Source organism: Haliotis rufescens, unplaced genomic scaffold (genome assembly GCF_023055435.1).
Source record: "Haliotis rufescens isolate VD_foot unplaced genomic scaffold, xgHalRufe1.0.p SCAF_12, whole genome shotgun sequence".
Classification (NCBI taxonomy): domain Eukaryota; kingdom Metazoa; phylum Mollusca; class Gastropoda; order Lepetellida; family Haliotidae; genus Haliotis; species Haliotis rufescens.
In genome coordinates, this window is record NW_025963802.1 from 42,154,681 (window position 1) to 42,171,289 (window position 16,609).

Consider the following 16,609-nt stretch of genomic DNA (forward strand, 5'->3'; position numbering starts at 1 on the left):
AGAATATAACAGATGTTGGACTTATATATTATATGTACACCGAGTAAACATTTGCCTTATTTTTGTGTATATATATAGAGGTTAGATCAGGCGAGTGTGTTTGGGGAATATCCTGTATTAGGAATAAACAATGTATTTAGCGAGCGAGGGACACCAGAAAAAGGCTTCACACATGGTATCCATGTGGGCAATCGAACCCGGGTCTTCGGTGTGAAGAGCGAACCCTTAACCACAAGGTTACATCACCGCCTTTATTCATAAAGCGACACGTAAAGATCCGGGGTAGAATAGGTCTTCAGCAACCCATGCTTGCCGTAAAAGGCGACTATGCTTGTCGTAAGAGGCGACTAACGGGATCGGGTGGTCAGGCTCGCTGACTTGGTTGATGCATGTCATCGATTCAAATTGCGTGGATCGATGCTCATGATATCAATCACTGGATTGTCTGGTCCAGACTCGATTGTTTACAGACCGACGTCATATAGCTGGAATATTTCTGATTGCGGCGTTAAACAACAAATCAAGCAAGTATTTATAAAGCCTTCCCGAACATGACCAGCAGTCTTCAAATAGATTGTTTACGCCTGAAAATAGATTTGGTTTTCCCAGTTGTCTTTACAAAGAATTGTACTTTCGTTTCAGACGCCAGCTATATTCAGCGCAGTACACAGTGTTGTCGGTAATGACGCTGTGGGCAAAGGCTATCGACTCTCCGCCATTGCTGTAGTGGAAAATACCTGTATTCAAGTGTTATTACTGCCTCCTGTCAATACTGTGAGTAGATAGGATATACATGCCTACCTTATTTCTGTCTTGAAGCAATAACGTGTCTCCTGAGCGTGTATCTTTTTTATTTCACCTGACATGTACTGCTTACAAAACAGCTATAGTAATGACATATTTAAGAAGGCTAAATATCGATCGGCAGTCTCTCAACGTAAGCACTTTCGGCCTACTTTTGCAATTTTTCAACAATGTTTATTAATACTACCATATATTTAAAGCGATGGATTCCAAAATATGCCGAGGAGAGTTGTTATGTAATAGAGAGGGTTTGGTGATCCTTTAAACACTCGTTATAACGCTGTTAGTGTTTGAATAACTTACTGTCGTTCAGTGTGCTGGGTTGGGATACGTTATACTAGACCCTTGAAGATCCGGGTTAGAATAGGTCTTCAGCAACCCATGCTTGCCGTAAAAGGCGATTATGCCTGTCGTATAAGAGGCGACAAACGGGATCGGGTGTTCAGGCTCGCTGACTTGGTTGATGAATGTCATCGTATCCAAATTGCGAGGATCGATGCTCATTATATCAATCACTGGATTGTCTGGTCCAGTGATTATTTTCAGACCGCCGTCATACAGCTGGAATATTGCCGAGTGCAGCGTTAAAGAACGAACAAACGAACGAACGTTATACTACGTTATGTTTTAAAATATATATAGAGCTAGTTTTAATCCGTTAAACTACCTCTAATTTCAAAATACAGTACGTTTATGTCCTAAATATACGTGCTTTGGATAGTTTGTTTGTTTGTTTGTTTGTACCATGACCTGTATGTTCAATCAAGATTCTCCCATTTCCTTTCAAATTTGACTCCCAACGGAGTTACTATTAACCAAACATACGACTGTCAATACTAGTCTTCGTGAAAGAGGGGCGGTCGGGTAGCCTAGTGGTTAAAGCGATCCCTCGTCACGCCGAACACCCGGGTTCGATTCCCGACATGGGTACAATGTGTGAAGCCCATTTCTGGTGTCCCCCGCCGTGATATTGCTGGAATAATGCAAAAAGCGGGGTAAAACAGTACTCACTCACTCACTTCGTGTAAGAGCCTGTACATGAACCACAAACTAGACGTAGAATGACAATCAAGCATATTTTTCTTGACTGTATAGACTTGTCTCTCACAAGGGCTATTTACTATCATCCAACGTCTTTAAATGAACGGCGTGATATGACTGGAATACTGTTAAAAGCGGCGTTAAACCAGACTCACTCACTCAGTCTTTAAAGGATCTTTTTATTAGGAGTGACTATTCGTCTGGAAATCACTATTAATATTAAAGAAACTATTGGGATAACTGTTGATATTGCAAGCAACTATTGCGATATAACTGAAATCGATCTAATGAGCGGAATCTGATTTAACAATCGATATATTGACTTTAAGTGCTTACCAATAGCAATATATCGATATTTCGATTTATCGTGACGCCCTACTTTTTATCAATGTCAATGCTCGATTAAATCTCGATTTTTTAAAACACATAGAGTTATTAGATAAATTTAGAATTTAGAATTGTTTTAAATAAGTGTAATGTTATTCATAACTGAGTTAATATTGAAGGCTGTGCCACTCAGGGGGTTAAAGGAGTGTAAAATTATTGTCCCCCTGACAGTGGCAGAGTCCATCTATATTGAAGTGTATAATATCAACTAGTGTGTTAATGTATTGATGGTTAAATCCTGCCGGGAATCATGCAGGATGCAAGTTACCATGATTCCCAGTTAGGTGGCCTAGCTTTGGTTGCCAGTGGTCTATTGCCTGCTTTTCATTTATGTGAACTAATTGACTGAAAACAATCTTTTTTTTAAATATTGCTTAGGTTTGTTTTATATCTAAACTGTGATATTTACGTTACTGTTTTACTGTCTTTCGTCGACAAGTCTTTAATAATAGTAACTACCTTGTTCTCATCGCGATATGGCTGCGATAGGGATGCGATGTACATTTTTAACTCACTCACTCACTCACTCACTTACATACTAGACGTACTTCATTCTTAGTGAACAAACACCAGTCGGGATTCCGGGTTTTATGAGGTCCCAAGCAACTTATGCTGGTCGTAAGAGGTGATGTAATGGTTGGTTGGTTGGTTGTTTAATGCCGCACTCAACAATATTCCAGCTATATGACGGCGGTCTGTAAATAATCGAGTCTACGCTTGTAGTAAGAGGGGGGCTAACGGGGTCGGGTTGTAACGGGATCGTATCTTAATTGCGTAGATCGATGCTCATGATGTCAATCACTAGAATATCTGGTCCATTCTCGATTATTAGCAGACCGCCGTCATAGCTTGGTTATTGAACACTAAACAAACAAACGTATGTACCACTACCACTTGTTTCATTCGTGAATAACATACATGTTTCTATTGCAGAGGCTACAATGTCTTCAGGGCGCTTTCTGAGCTTGGGCAGAAGTCCTGTCTTACAGATGCAAGCCTTTCTCGAAGATGACAGTGAAAGCTTCGTGATAATCACAGAGGAAGGAGGTAAGGTGCATTTTAGATAAGGCCGTGTACTGTGAGATTCATAAGAGTTATTAATTCTTTTTATAATTCATCTAATTTAACTATTATTCACGCCCACAGATGACATATCACGCCTACATTTCTATGTCCTTTTGTGATAAATGGATTCAGCCGATTGCAAATGAAACGGGTTTTATCTCAACAGAAACGGGTGACCCCTCCAGCCTCAGCGATCCACATACACATCGTATACCACTGTCCCCTGTCCAGCTGCAGTACTTGAAGAGCAAGCCAGCAGCGACACAAATTGTGTCCCAAAAGTTGAATAATGAAGGCTTCAGATGCAAGTTTGACTTCAATGAATCTACTGTTACCATCTCGACAAGCGGGTCCAAGAGCGATGACCAGGCCCTACAAATGATCAAGGAAAGCATAGTGGAGATGGACTTCTCCACTGAAGAGATTCCCTTGTTGAAGGAGGGTGGGGTGGAAGCCCTACCAGCAGAAGGACCAGGGAATCTGGAAGTTCTTATTGTCAGAATGGGATCTGTGGTGAAGGTTGTTGCCTTGGCTGATGCGGCGATAAAGTTGGGACACAGTTTGCAACGGTCGCGGGATATGCTACAATCCATTCAACCAGCACCTGCTCGAGACAATGGAAGCGAAACGATTCTAATGTCCGAGGATTGTGCCAACTATCTCACCCAATACAAATGGACAGAGATGAAAGTATTGATGAAAGGGTTTCCTAGTGTTGTGTTGACAAGAGCAGGCAATTCAATGGAGGTTAAAGGGCCACGAATGCAAGTCAGGGGAGCAGTACAAGTCGTCAACGATGAAGTGGAACGTGTCAACAGCTTCCCCATAACTCTAGGTCCTGGAATAAGCATCCTAGCTGTGGCAAATGTATCCCAGCGAGTTGGCGTGAAGCACCAATGCATCATAGCTCCTCAACAACAAATTGGCTTCATGGAACAAACTCAGTCCCTAACACTAGACTCCCTTCGGATGAGTATGTCATCAGGTATGTGTACTCGAGAATAATGTAAACTAGTCTTTGTTTGTTTGTTTGTTTGTTTGTTGTTTAACGACGGCAAATATTCCATCCATATGACGGCGGTCAGTAAATAATCTAGTCTGGACCAGACATGCCAGTGATTGACATCATGAGCATCGATCCACGCAATTGGGAAACGATGACATGCATCAACCAAGTCATCGAGCCGGACCACCCGATTCTTACGATAAGCATAGTCGCGTTTTACGCCTTTTCTGCCCCGGATGAAAAACTCGTCTGTATCGGTTTCTGTTTCATATTTGAATTAATCTATTGTCTAAAATGTATCATACACGTTTTATTATTATCCCACAAACTGTATATATGATAATGTTCCATTAAAACATAGGCAGTGCAATTTCAATTATAGAAATACATTTTACGGAATATTTTCAAAAAATGTTTTGCAGCCCCGAGGAAAACAAAGGTCAAAGTTGTCATGAATGCACTTGAACGACAAAAGGTAAATATGGATGTTTAATTAAGGATAATATTCACACAATGATGTGAAGTAATCTTACGTGATCGATAAGGGACCATGTTGGAATCATCCTGTGGAAATAACATCCGCACAAGATTATAATTATTCTGTTTATCAATATCATCCAGAAATATACGTTTGCCGACAACATTGAGTATTGATACCTGATCGTATTTATCTACTCGTCTACTAAATAATAACTAAGTGTTTATTATTTCTAGGCTGATGTTATTGTCAATACAACCAACGAGGCGTTGAAGTTGGGTGTGGGACACGGCGTGTCCTGGTGCATCCTTCAGGCTGCTGGGGAACGCATCCAGGAACAGCTGACGAGAGAAAATCCCAAGGGGATCGGCCACGGTGAAGTAGCTGAATCTGGCCCTGGGAACATCAAGACGTGTAAGGCCATCTATCACGGATCTCTGCCAGGTTTTCCGGTGCCAGAAAGTCCGAACTACCAACAAGAGGAGGACGATTGTTTTAAGGTAGGTATATTCATGGTAAATGCCGGAAATTGGATGTTCCTACTCTTGCTGTTTCTACAATGATTTGAAAGAGTTGTTTGATCGGGGTTTTTGGCCTCAGAGGGATAAATATATGGAGGATAGTTCTAAATTTGACCAAAAATGATAACTGATTCGATTCTATAATTGGACTTGCGCCACATGTCCCGTCTTTGTTCAAGTAAAATCTTGACTTGACTTGATGTGTTTGTGACGAGTGTCACCAGTGGGACAGGATACGTTCACTATTTCACAAATGCCTTGTATCTTCACTATTTGAGAGTAACATGCTTTTGAAATAATCTGAATTGTACCATGGACACTGCTTTTAGCAGAAATGTCTTATGGTTTTGGAAACGGTTAGTGAGTGAGTTAGTGAGTGAGTGAGTATGGTTTTACGCCGCTTTTAGCAATATTCCAGCAATATCACGGCGGGGGGCACCAGAAATGGGCTTCACACATTGTACCCATGTCGGGAATCGAACCCGGGTCTTCGGCGTGACGAGCGAACGCTTTAACCACTAGGCTACCCGACCGCCCCGGAAACGGTTAGTTGTTGATTTTACGTCAGAGAAGCAGACCTAATATAAAAGGCAGTTGTGCGTGGAATATGATCCGAGGCCATACGCCAATGCAACTGTTGGGTTTATTTTGTACTTAACCCCGCTTATTCTGTATTTGATATATATACATTTGTATGTTCTCCCCAAACCCGAATTCGATTCGAGTGTCAATTTTTCATTTCTGTCAATGCAGTGGATGGTATCCCTGGTTTTCAACTGCCTGATCAAAGCATCGGCGAAGGGCTGCAAGACCATTGCCTTCCCAGCTCTTGGCACCGGGTTCCTGAAGTATCCTGTCCAGCATGTTGTCCAGCTGATGTACAAGGCAATACGGCTATTCAATGACGACAAGAGATCTGGAGCCATCAGAGAGATCTTCATAGTGATCCTCCCGGAAACGCAGCTCTCAGTCAAACAGGTACGCAAAGTTTACCACACAAAATGTATCACAGGTAATAAGTGTCACACTAGAAGTAGGCGATGTATCTGAAACAATTGTGGTGATGAACGCAATCTATTTGACACCACCGCCTCCGTGGTCTTGTGGTAGAGCGTCCGCCTGGAGAGTGAAGGTCCGGGTTCGATCCCCGGTCGCGTCATACCAAAAGACGTTAAAAGGTGGTACTTGTTGTCTGGCGCTCCGTATTATGGGGCTAAAACAAGGACTGGTCGGCTCGGAGTCAGTGTACTATGTCTGAGTGGGGTATTCATGTTAAACTGCGGCATGGTATCTCAGTGGGCTAGCACTATATATCGGCATCAGTCCGGACTAGTACAAGCAGCCACACAGGGGCACGTCGCTATACAAGTGCCATAATCTTGGACGCGACGTTAAACCCCATTCCAGCTCACCTATTTCACACCATTTGGTAAAATATATCTGATTGTTGTGATTAATAGACTTTGTAATTATACAAGTGGTGCTCAAATATCTTACATATCTTTTTGATGACCTAAATTATTGTTTCTCTATGTGTTTTCTTCTGAGATACATGTACCGTTGTCTGAAAATGGTCCGAACTATTATATAAGCTTTGAACATTTTCAAGAGGAGGTTGGTTGTGTTTATGTTGGAATCAATGTTATGTGACAGTTGTTCCTGGCGCACCGTCATACCTACAAACTGAAGACAAAACACCTTGCAGCTGTGGAACAGTTTCACGAGGGTTTGTGGTTTATTTTCCCAAAGGTACAATGTTATGAAAACGAAATAAATATGTTGTTAAACAACCACATAATTGTGATTCAGAAACAAAAACACCCAGATAAATAAAGACAATTGAAACCGTGTGCTCACTGAAATTATTTCAATGTTTTCTGGTCAATATATCATGAAGCCAAGATGTCATGACACAAATTGTATACACACGCTCAAAATGAACAGAAATAGCTTAATAGATATAGTTCTGTTTCTAAGACAGGGCAAAAGGGTCTGCAGTTAGCACATTTCTGATTTACCTAATCCTTGTTGCTGAATAGGTCTTCAGAAACCCATGCTTGCCGTAAAAGGCGACTATGCTTGTCGGAAAAGGCGACTAACGGGATCAGGTGGTCAGGCTCGTTGACTTGGTTGATGCATGTCATCGTATCCCAATTGCGTGGATCGATGCTCATGATGTCAATCACTGGATTGTCTGGTCGAGACTCAATTATTTACAGACCGCCGTCCCATAGCTGGAATATTGCTGAGTTCGGCGTTACACAACATACAACCAACCTTATTTTTTATGATTCATTTATAGTGAAGAGATCGGAACAAAACCGCAAATGCGAGATCCGTGTACAAATTGGAAACACCTTGCTTCAAGTTGTACAAGGCAGTGTAGGCGAAGCAAGAGAAGTGACAGAAGCTGTCCTCGTTCTGTGGAATGATACGCAAATAGAAAGTAAGAATGTGATTATAAACATATTAACCAAGTTACGTTCCATAACAACGAATGTATTTTCACTCGCCCTGAAGATTGTTAGATATATTATCATAGTGTTCAATTTAGTCCGTTTCAGAAAAAAGACTGTGATATTATTGTAAAATATTCTTAACATTTGTATCTTAATTGCATAACAGAGAAAGAGAGAGAGAGAGAGAGAGAGAGGGGAAACTCTATGGTATGCTGTATGCCCGTGACTACCCACTCGTATGTATATACGTATTTATATAAATGAGAGAGAGAGAGAGAGAGAGAGAGAGAGAGAGAGAGAGAGAGAATATCCCTAAATCTTTATTTTGCCATTCTCTTTCAAGATGTAGCTGCCAATCCAGGACTTACCTGCACAGATGCTGACAAGACTGACTGGCAGTGTTCATCCTACGGTTCGTAAAGGTTACCTACGCACCACCATTGTCTGCATCAGGATCTCTATGTCATAAACTGTTAACACCCGTTAGTTCCTGCATCACACATTACACACGTTACTGTTGGCATATGGATTACTCCTGGGCCCACTTGCACAAAGCGATCTTAGCGCTAAGACTATCGTAAGCCTATGTTAAAAAATGGGAGTTACGATAATCTTAGCGCAAAGATCGCTTTGTGCAAGTGGGCCCTGCACTCTAATCATGTCCCAACCCGGACGATTTCACTGACAATTTCACTTAGTATGGCGGGGTTTCAGTATTAAAAACACCAACACAATATTGAATGTTTCTTTTTTTCTTTTTTCTCCATAGCGTTTTTAGTTTCAACCTAATCACGTTGTTTCATTTTTAGGTACCAGCAAATTTTAGTGTATACTTTCTTTTGCCCTGCAGTTTATATAAAAAGACTTTTTGTGACAATAGTTTATGTGTCTTTTCAGTCTCTGAACTTAATGAGAGAATATGTGCCCACGACAGCACCAGCCTGCCATTTGCAACTCTGTTACATTCCTACTGCCCAAACAACCAAGAAAGCACCGTCGTCGACGCCATAGCAGAAGGGATCAGAAACGCTGCCAAAATAAAATGCAACACCATCACGGTACCAATAGCACCTTCTGGTGAGGTTTGATAAGCACTGCTGCCGATATGCAGACATTAAGCATCGTATCCACACGTTGGAACCCATTTGACATTTTGATATATCCTAACGATATTTTTTAACAATATTGCCAAGTTTGCGCTTGCTCAGTAATAGAAACCATTGTCAGGACACACGTGAGCACAGGCGATAGCAAGGTTCCCTGACTGTAAACCGAATATTCTAGAGAAAAAATCTGTATTTAAACTTTGGAATCGGTTCGTGAACATTTTTTAACTATGTTTACTAGTTTGCGCGAGCTGAATAATAGAAAACATATTACATATTACTAAAATACTGCGACCAATTGCACTCGAATCAACTTGTCAGGAGATCTGATTTAAATGACGAAGGTTGGATATTTTATTGATGTGGCTCCCAATCACATTGCTCTATTTGTGCAAACTGATAACTCCAAAGCTATATTCGAATGTAAGACATGGCTAGGATTACAATAGTACACATCAACAAAATGATTTCCTTACAGTTCAAATGTGAAGAATGTGTGTGTTGATTCTTTTCAGGTGAAATTGCTAAAAGACCGAACACCGCTGCCCAAATGGTCTTTAAAGGTGTGAAGAAGGCGAGCGACACTGTCTGTGTGGTCACCGTCATTATACCCGATGAACACGTGTTCCAACCATTCAGCAACAGAATCGCAGAACTGACTCTGAAACAGATGCAGGTTCCGGCGGACATTGACAAGTCTCCCGTAGCAGGTATATGTCACATTTTGGATGACTTTTGTTTTGAAAGCTTCCTCAAAATATATGACTAAACATATTATGATTGGTATGGAAAGGCTTCTATTAGAACGTTTTAAATTGTTGATGTTGCCTTATTGGACTTATTGGACACAAATATTATTTCCATAGAAATATTGAGAGTAATCCCTCACGGAGAGAAGCCCTGATAAATAGCCAAGCTTTGAGGATGTAAGAGGTCACTCTCATGACATGGATCTGAGGCCCTTTCAATTAAGATATGAAATATTTTGTTGTAATGATGTTCCCGAACTACTTCTTGTCCCGTCGTCAAGTGTACGATGAATGGCAGAGAGTCAAAAAGTCCGAAACGTCTATAGAAAGCTAATATCTGTGACATGTATAATGTCTTCCTGTTCAGAAATGCCAATCACAAACTTCAGTTCATATGATTAGCGTGTCGCGTTAAATTCAAATTCTACAACCAGCCCATTGACCTGGATAATTTTTTGTTGAATTATTTCGCAGTCAGGACATAAGTGAGCAGAGGCGATAGCAATGTTTCCTGACTATAAACTAAACAGTCCAAATATTCTTGATAAATAATCAATATTTAAACATGTTGAATCAGTTGGTAAAGATTTAAATTATTAACACTTGTATTGTTTGGTAGCCAACTTAAGCTCTGAATCATGTAACGCTTCACTGGTTTCAAGATCATTAACTTTCATTAATAAGGAAAACTTCATATTGTAGAAAGGTCACCTGTCAATAATTAAGTGAGTTGAATTGACATGAAAATTGCTACAACATATTTCTGTTTAAAGCCCTATTTTGTCCCTTCAGTTGATCTATGGGAGAAGACATATGCCGACATGGCCTCCCAGACGCAGACCAGCAGACTGACAGCAATGGTCGTAACAATTGCCGACTCGAAGTACTTTGTTACGTCAGACTCAGAGGACAAAAATAAGATGGCGGCCGATGACTTTAAGAAGGAGCTGATCAAGGAGCTGCCGCGTAACACCAGTCACAGTTACATCCGACTCGGGTGAACAACGCACGGAAGAAGCCACAGACAGTATGTGATTTGGAGGACCTTCGGTATATTTGTGAATGTCTTTTAACATTTTTCTATATCACTGTAGGTTAACTCAAGTCCATTCATGTTACGTATTAATGCAATCTATCCAATTTGTAATTTGTTTGTGATTGTGATTGTGTTTGCTTGTTGTTTAACGTTGTTGTTTGTTGTTAAACGTCGCACTCAGCAATATTCGAATTATATGACGGCGGTCTGTAAATAATTGAATCTGGACCAGGCAATCCAATGATTGACATAAGCATCGATCCACGCAACTGGGACAGGATGACATGGATCAACCAAGTCAGCGAGCCTGACCACCCGATCCCGTTAGTCGCCTCTTATGACAAGCATAGTCGTCTCTTACGGCAAACATGGGTTGCTGAAGACCTATTCTCTTCCTGATCTTCACGGGTCAATTTGCTTGTGAAGGAAGGTCGAGTTGATAGGAAGGACATATACTACTCAAAATAATTTAAATACAACTTGACTCTTTCATATGACTACAGTTGACCTGTCATGCCTTGGTGTTCTTTAACTTCTTTTGAGTAGTATAGCTATGAATATACACTCTGAGATAATAAGCATTATACCCTGAGATTTACACAAGTGTGGTGTACTGCTGACAGTGGCTGCGCTATACATTCACTCAAGTACCATTGACAGCAGACACATGGACAATGAAAGTACTAACACGACATGGTGCGTGGACTTAATGCATCTGTGTATCACTTGACAAGCGGAGGACTACTTATGTTAATCAAACTGTTGATTTTTTTGTATCAGTTTCATATGGCATGCACAATCAGTGTGATATGAGCCTCACTAAAAGACGTTATCTGCATTATCTCAATTTGTTATATTTTATCTTTGGTTTAGAAAAAGGAATGCCAAATTAATACAACCAAGCAGAGGTATTTTCAGAAACATGCCCTTATAACCATAACCCATACCCAAGCATATACCTTAGTATTAACCTGACATATATTAATTACCACGGCAGACATCGCATATAATATTTCAGAGATGACCCATTTTCCGTGATTATTCCGAATTCCTGTAATGTGTATGACAATCTGACCCTGTGGACATTTGACTACTTTTATCGTAACGTGTTACCTTGAATACTCTTTATTGGGATAGTATTTCAAACAACATGTATCATTTCCTTCTGTAACGTACACAGCGTTATAATAAAATGAATTCATTTTAGTCACGCGTTCTGATTTATTCTATGTAACATCCTTACATTTTAACATTGTCAAGCATCGAAATATATTAATTACAGTAAACTAAGTTTATAACGAACACGCTTATAACGAACTGACGGATATAACGAACCCACCTTTTTTATCCCGACTATTTGCTATTGTTATGCTGTATATATGCTTATAACGAACTATGGTTATAACGAACTAAAATAAGTGGTCCCGTTGGGTTCGTTATAACCGTAGTTTACTGTATTCCATAGCATGTCTTACCGACAATTGTTTTTTTATCTCGTCGTTATAACCTCCATATGTAAAAAAAAGCATGTATCCTCGATCATATGTCAATCAAGATGTTTTTTTCAGAACTGGCATAGGCTATCGGCCCATGGTACAGCCTGCATCACCAGCCAAAGTAGTTTGTAGACTACACTGAGACAAAAATACTTTTCCTACATTGCACAGCTTTGCACATACACATTCTTAACATATCTTAACATATCAGGATGGCCATGTCATCAACAGATTGAAATATGCTGAGTGGGAAGAGCAAATATTTCATTCGAAATACAGTAAACCACGGTTATAACGAACTCAAAGGGACCGCTTATTTTAGTTCGTTAAAACCGCAGTTCGTTTTATGCATATATAGAGCACATATACAGCAAATGGCCGGGACCAAAAACTGAGTTCGTGATATCTGTCAGTTCGTTATAAACGTGTTCGTTATAAACGTAGTTTACTGTATACAAATTTTTCTCAATCAAACATAGGCTTTGGAAAAGAACAAAATGACACCCCTCTTCTGCAAAACCAGTAGATTTACCGGTCCCCCCCCCCCCCCCCCCCCCCAGGCAGTTTGGCTGGGGTATAAGTTTTAAAAGGGATTTTATTTATGATTGTATATCTATTGGGTTAAATAAATTAAATGTAACTAAATGATGCCATTGTAGTCAATACAAATCAGATAACAGCTGTTTGACAAATATTCCAATGACCAACAGCACAGAGTCATGTATGTGTCAGCAGCCTATAATTAAAGTCAGACAAAGCCCCCCCCCCCCCCCCCCCCCCCCCCCACCCACCCACCCCCACCCCCCACCCCAAACACACACACACACACACACACACACACACACACACACACACACACACACACACACACACTTAAACTCAACCCATCACCCAACCCTTTACCCACCCAGTTTTAAACCCCAATATTTGTTTTCTTTAACATTTACACATTCCCGCAACAAACACGTAACTTATGTGACTTGCTTTAATCATTGTATATAACGCGAGTGAGTGAGTGAGTTGGGTTTAACGTCGCTTTTAACAGTATTCCAGTTATATCACAGCGTGTCAGCTTCTTAATGCGAGAGGAAAGCCCGAAGTGAAGCAGGTGACGTTTACCACTTCGGTGAAACTCACGAGCACGAGTGTGGTGCTGACAAAGATATGCCAATGTTGATACGACCAACTATATGAACCAACTCTATCAGGTACCTAACTGTAGTTGCATTGTATTGACACTACTCTTTAAACTTGTACGCACGGGATGTAAATAAAATGTGATCAACTCTAACGTTTGTGATTCAATTGCTCGCACTGGACAACGTGCAGAGAGTCGCTATCGGCTCACTGAACAGCATCTTGAGTTATGCTTGGCTTGACGTGCCTGTCGATCGAATTCACTCAATAAATGTTCTATTGGGTTAAGATCTGGTAATTTGGAAGCCCATGGTAGAACTGTAATGTTCTCATTCTGTAAAATCAAATTTGTCAGTCGGGTTTTGACCTATATAGAAAATACAATGCCAATAATACTATGTGATCCCAATACGATGGCGCTGTGATAAATGAAGCTTGTGATGTGTCGCAATAATAGTTATATTGATAGAATCGCTAACGATGGGGTTGAAGTATAATCGTCACACCTAAAACCGTGCAGTATTTCCAAATCATAAATAAATGGTTCTCTCTGAAATCCAAAACATGTATAAATATTTATTTACATTGTTGCATTCTAATATTCTCATAACCATGTTGAAGATGAAATCCATGTTCTTATGATTTGTGACCAGTATTCCAGAGCCAGAAGAAACTCTTTTCCAAAGCATCTCGTTACCCCTCCCTCTATTGAAAATTTTATAAGGCTTATGTCACCTGAAAACGAACAAATTATAAAAAGCTTAGGTAAATATCTCTTCCAAGTCATGAACATTCGAACGGAAACACAGTGTTGAATGGTGAATCATTATTAAATCTACTCAGCATACAAAATATATATGTTTCCATTGTTTTATGGGCCGGTGGCCTGACGTACCGAATAAATTTGTCTGTCTGTCTGTCTGTCAAATGATTGAATGGAGTGTGGATGCCAAAAGGTGATGAAGGAGATGTGATCAGAATGATTGAATGAAGTGTGGATGCCAAAAGGTGATGATGGAGATGTGTTAAGAATGATTGAATGGAGTGTGGATGCCAAAAGGTGATGAAGGAGATGTGATCAGAATGATTGAATGGCGTGTGGATGCCAAAAGGTGATGAAGGAGATGTGATCAGAATGATTGAATGAAGTGTGGAAGCCAAAAGGTGATGATGGAGATGTGATCAGAACGACTGAATGAAGTGTGGATGCCAAAAGGTGACGAAGGAGATGTGATCAGAATGATTGAATGAAGTGTGGATGCCAAAAGGTGATGATGGAGATGTGATCAGAACGGTTGAATGAAGTGTGGATGCCAAAAGGTGACGAAGGAGATGTGATCAGAATGATTGAATGAAGTGTGGATGCCAAAAGGTGATGATGGAGATGTGATCAGAATCATTAAATGAAGTGTGGATGCCAAAAGGTGACGAAGGAGATGTGATCAGAATGATTGAATGAAGTGTGGATGCCAAAAGGTGACGAAGGAGATGTGATCAGAATGATTGAATGAAGTGTGGATGCCAAAAGGTGATGAAGGAGATGTGATCAGAATGATTGAATGAAGTGTGGATGCCAAAAGGTGATGAAGGAGATGTGATCAGAATGATTGAATGAAGTGTGGAAGCCAAAAGGTGATGATGGAGATGTGATCAGAACGACTGAATGAAGTGTGGATGCCAAAAGGTGACGAAGGAGATGTGATCAGAATGATTGAATGAAGTGTGGATGCCAAAAGGTGATGATGGAGATGTGATCAGAATGATTGAATGAAGTGTGGATGCCAAAAGGTGACGAAGGAGATGTGATCAGAATGATTGAATGAAGTGTGGATGCCAAAAGGTGATGATGGAGATGTGATCAGAATGATTGAATGAAGTGTGGATGCCAAAAGGTGACGAAGGAGATGTGATCAGAATGATTGAATGAAGTGTGGATGCCAAAAGGTGATGATGGAGATGTGATCAGAATGATTGAATGAAGTGTGGATGCCAAAAGGTGACGAAGGAGATGTGATCAGAATGATTGAATGAAGTGTGGATGCCAAAAGGTGATGATGGAGATGTGATCAGAATGAAGGGCATATCTGAATGTCTTCTCTGGGTGGAACATGTTACTGGCCATGTCCAAAATTATCCAGACCTTCATGGCAAGGTTGGGAATTTGAAATTGCCTTTCTCTTTTGTCGAAACATGCAACAGGTTAGCGGAAATGTTTATAAACATGGAGTGGATTGTCCAAAAGACACTGTCTTCTCATATGAAATATATACTTGCAGCTCAAACGTTCATTCTTGAAAACAAAACAACTGCTTCATCTCGTGAATCAATGGTCGTATCTACATAAATGATCTACCTCCAAGTTATGGATAAGTGATCTAAATCTCATTAGGCTTGAAACAGTGGCAAGTACATGCAGATGTTTGTTAAAGGGGAGTAATGTTGAATACACGCCATGCACACGTTTTACAATAATACAGTACCGCATTCGTAATGCATCCTGCAGGTTCTACTACACCAAATTAGAATCAGAATGATTTTGTCTAAGATTTTTATGTTTTTGAAATTACACCCATCAAGTAATTACAACTCACCATGTTTTACTGTATGTAGTCTTTTTTAGCATGATGACTTATGCTGAATGTGACTACAGATATTTTGAAGCAAATGATGCCATTTGGTGCGGAACTGGGGTTGGTGTGTTTAGCTTCCTGTACTCGGAAATGGAGCTGGCTAAGCTTGTCATTGCTTTGTATATATTGCTGCCTTAAGGCGAGACAGTGCACACATGTACATGCAACATATGTGGAATGCCTAGTTATTAATTTTGTAACAAAATATATAACTTTACTATAGAAAAACATTTGGTTGTTTGTAACCAGTAGGGGAATTCTAAATGACTCGGGTGAGGTGAGATGGGGTTTAACGTCGCGTCCAAGATTATTGCACTTATATAGCGACGTGCATGTACGTGTGTGTGTTTGTGTGGCTGCTTGTACTAGTCCGGACTGATGCCGATTTATAGTGCTAGCTCACTGAGATACCATGCCGCAGTTTAACATGAATACCCCACTCAGACACAGTATACTGACTCCGAGCCGACCAGTCCTTGTTTAAGCCCCTTAATGCCGAGCGCAAGACAGGGTTACAACAAGTACCATCTTTTAACGTCTTTTCGTATGACGCGGTCGGGGATCGAACCCCGGACCTTCCGCTCTCCGGGCGGACGCTCTACCACTAGACCACGGAGCCGGTCTAAATGACTCAGTAAAAACGTGACGTGTGTGAATAAATAGAAATGATTTCTCATCCTATCCTACTTTCGCT

General features: G+C 40.5%; 1 protein-coding gene across 1 annotated transcript in view; it reads left to right on the forward strand.

Annotated features, from left to right (window-relative positions):
* LOC124113920 overlaps window positions 1–10,881 on the forward strand; it is a 30,606-nt gene extending 19,725 nt beyond the window's left edge. The window contains exons 15-25 of the mRNA XM_046474414.2: window positions 3,166–3,279; window positions 3,464–4,282; window positions 4,726–4,778; window positions 5,018–5,281; window positions 6,056–6,280; window positions 6,956–7,028; window positions 7,605–7,748; window positions 8,105–8,173; window positions 8,659–8,838; window positions 9,383–9,577; window positions 10,409–10,881. Of these exons, the coding sequence (XP_046330370.2) occupies window positions 3,166–3,279; window positions 3,464–4,282; window positions 4,726–4,778; window positions 5,018–5,281; window positions 6,056–6,280; window positions 6,956–7,028; window positions 7,605–7,748; window positions 8,105–8,173; window positions 8,659–8,838; window positions 9,383–9,577; window positions 10,409–10,617 (2,345 nt within the window). The 3' untranslated portion in view covers window positions 10,618–10,881. The remainder of the gene's footprint in view (window positions 1–3,165; window positions 3,280–3,463; window positions 4,283–4,725; window positions 4,779–5,017; window positions 5,282–6,055; window positions 6,281–6,955; window positions 7,029–7,604; window positions 7,749–8,104; window positions 8,174–8,658; window positions 8,839–9,382; window positions 9,578–10,408) is intronic.
* The last annotated feature ends 5,728 nt before the right edge of the window (window positions 10,882–16,609 follow it).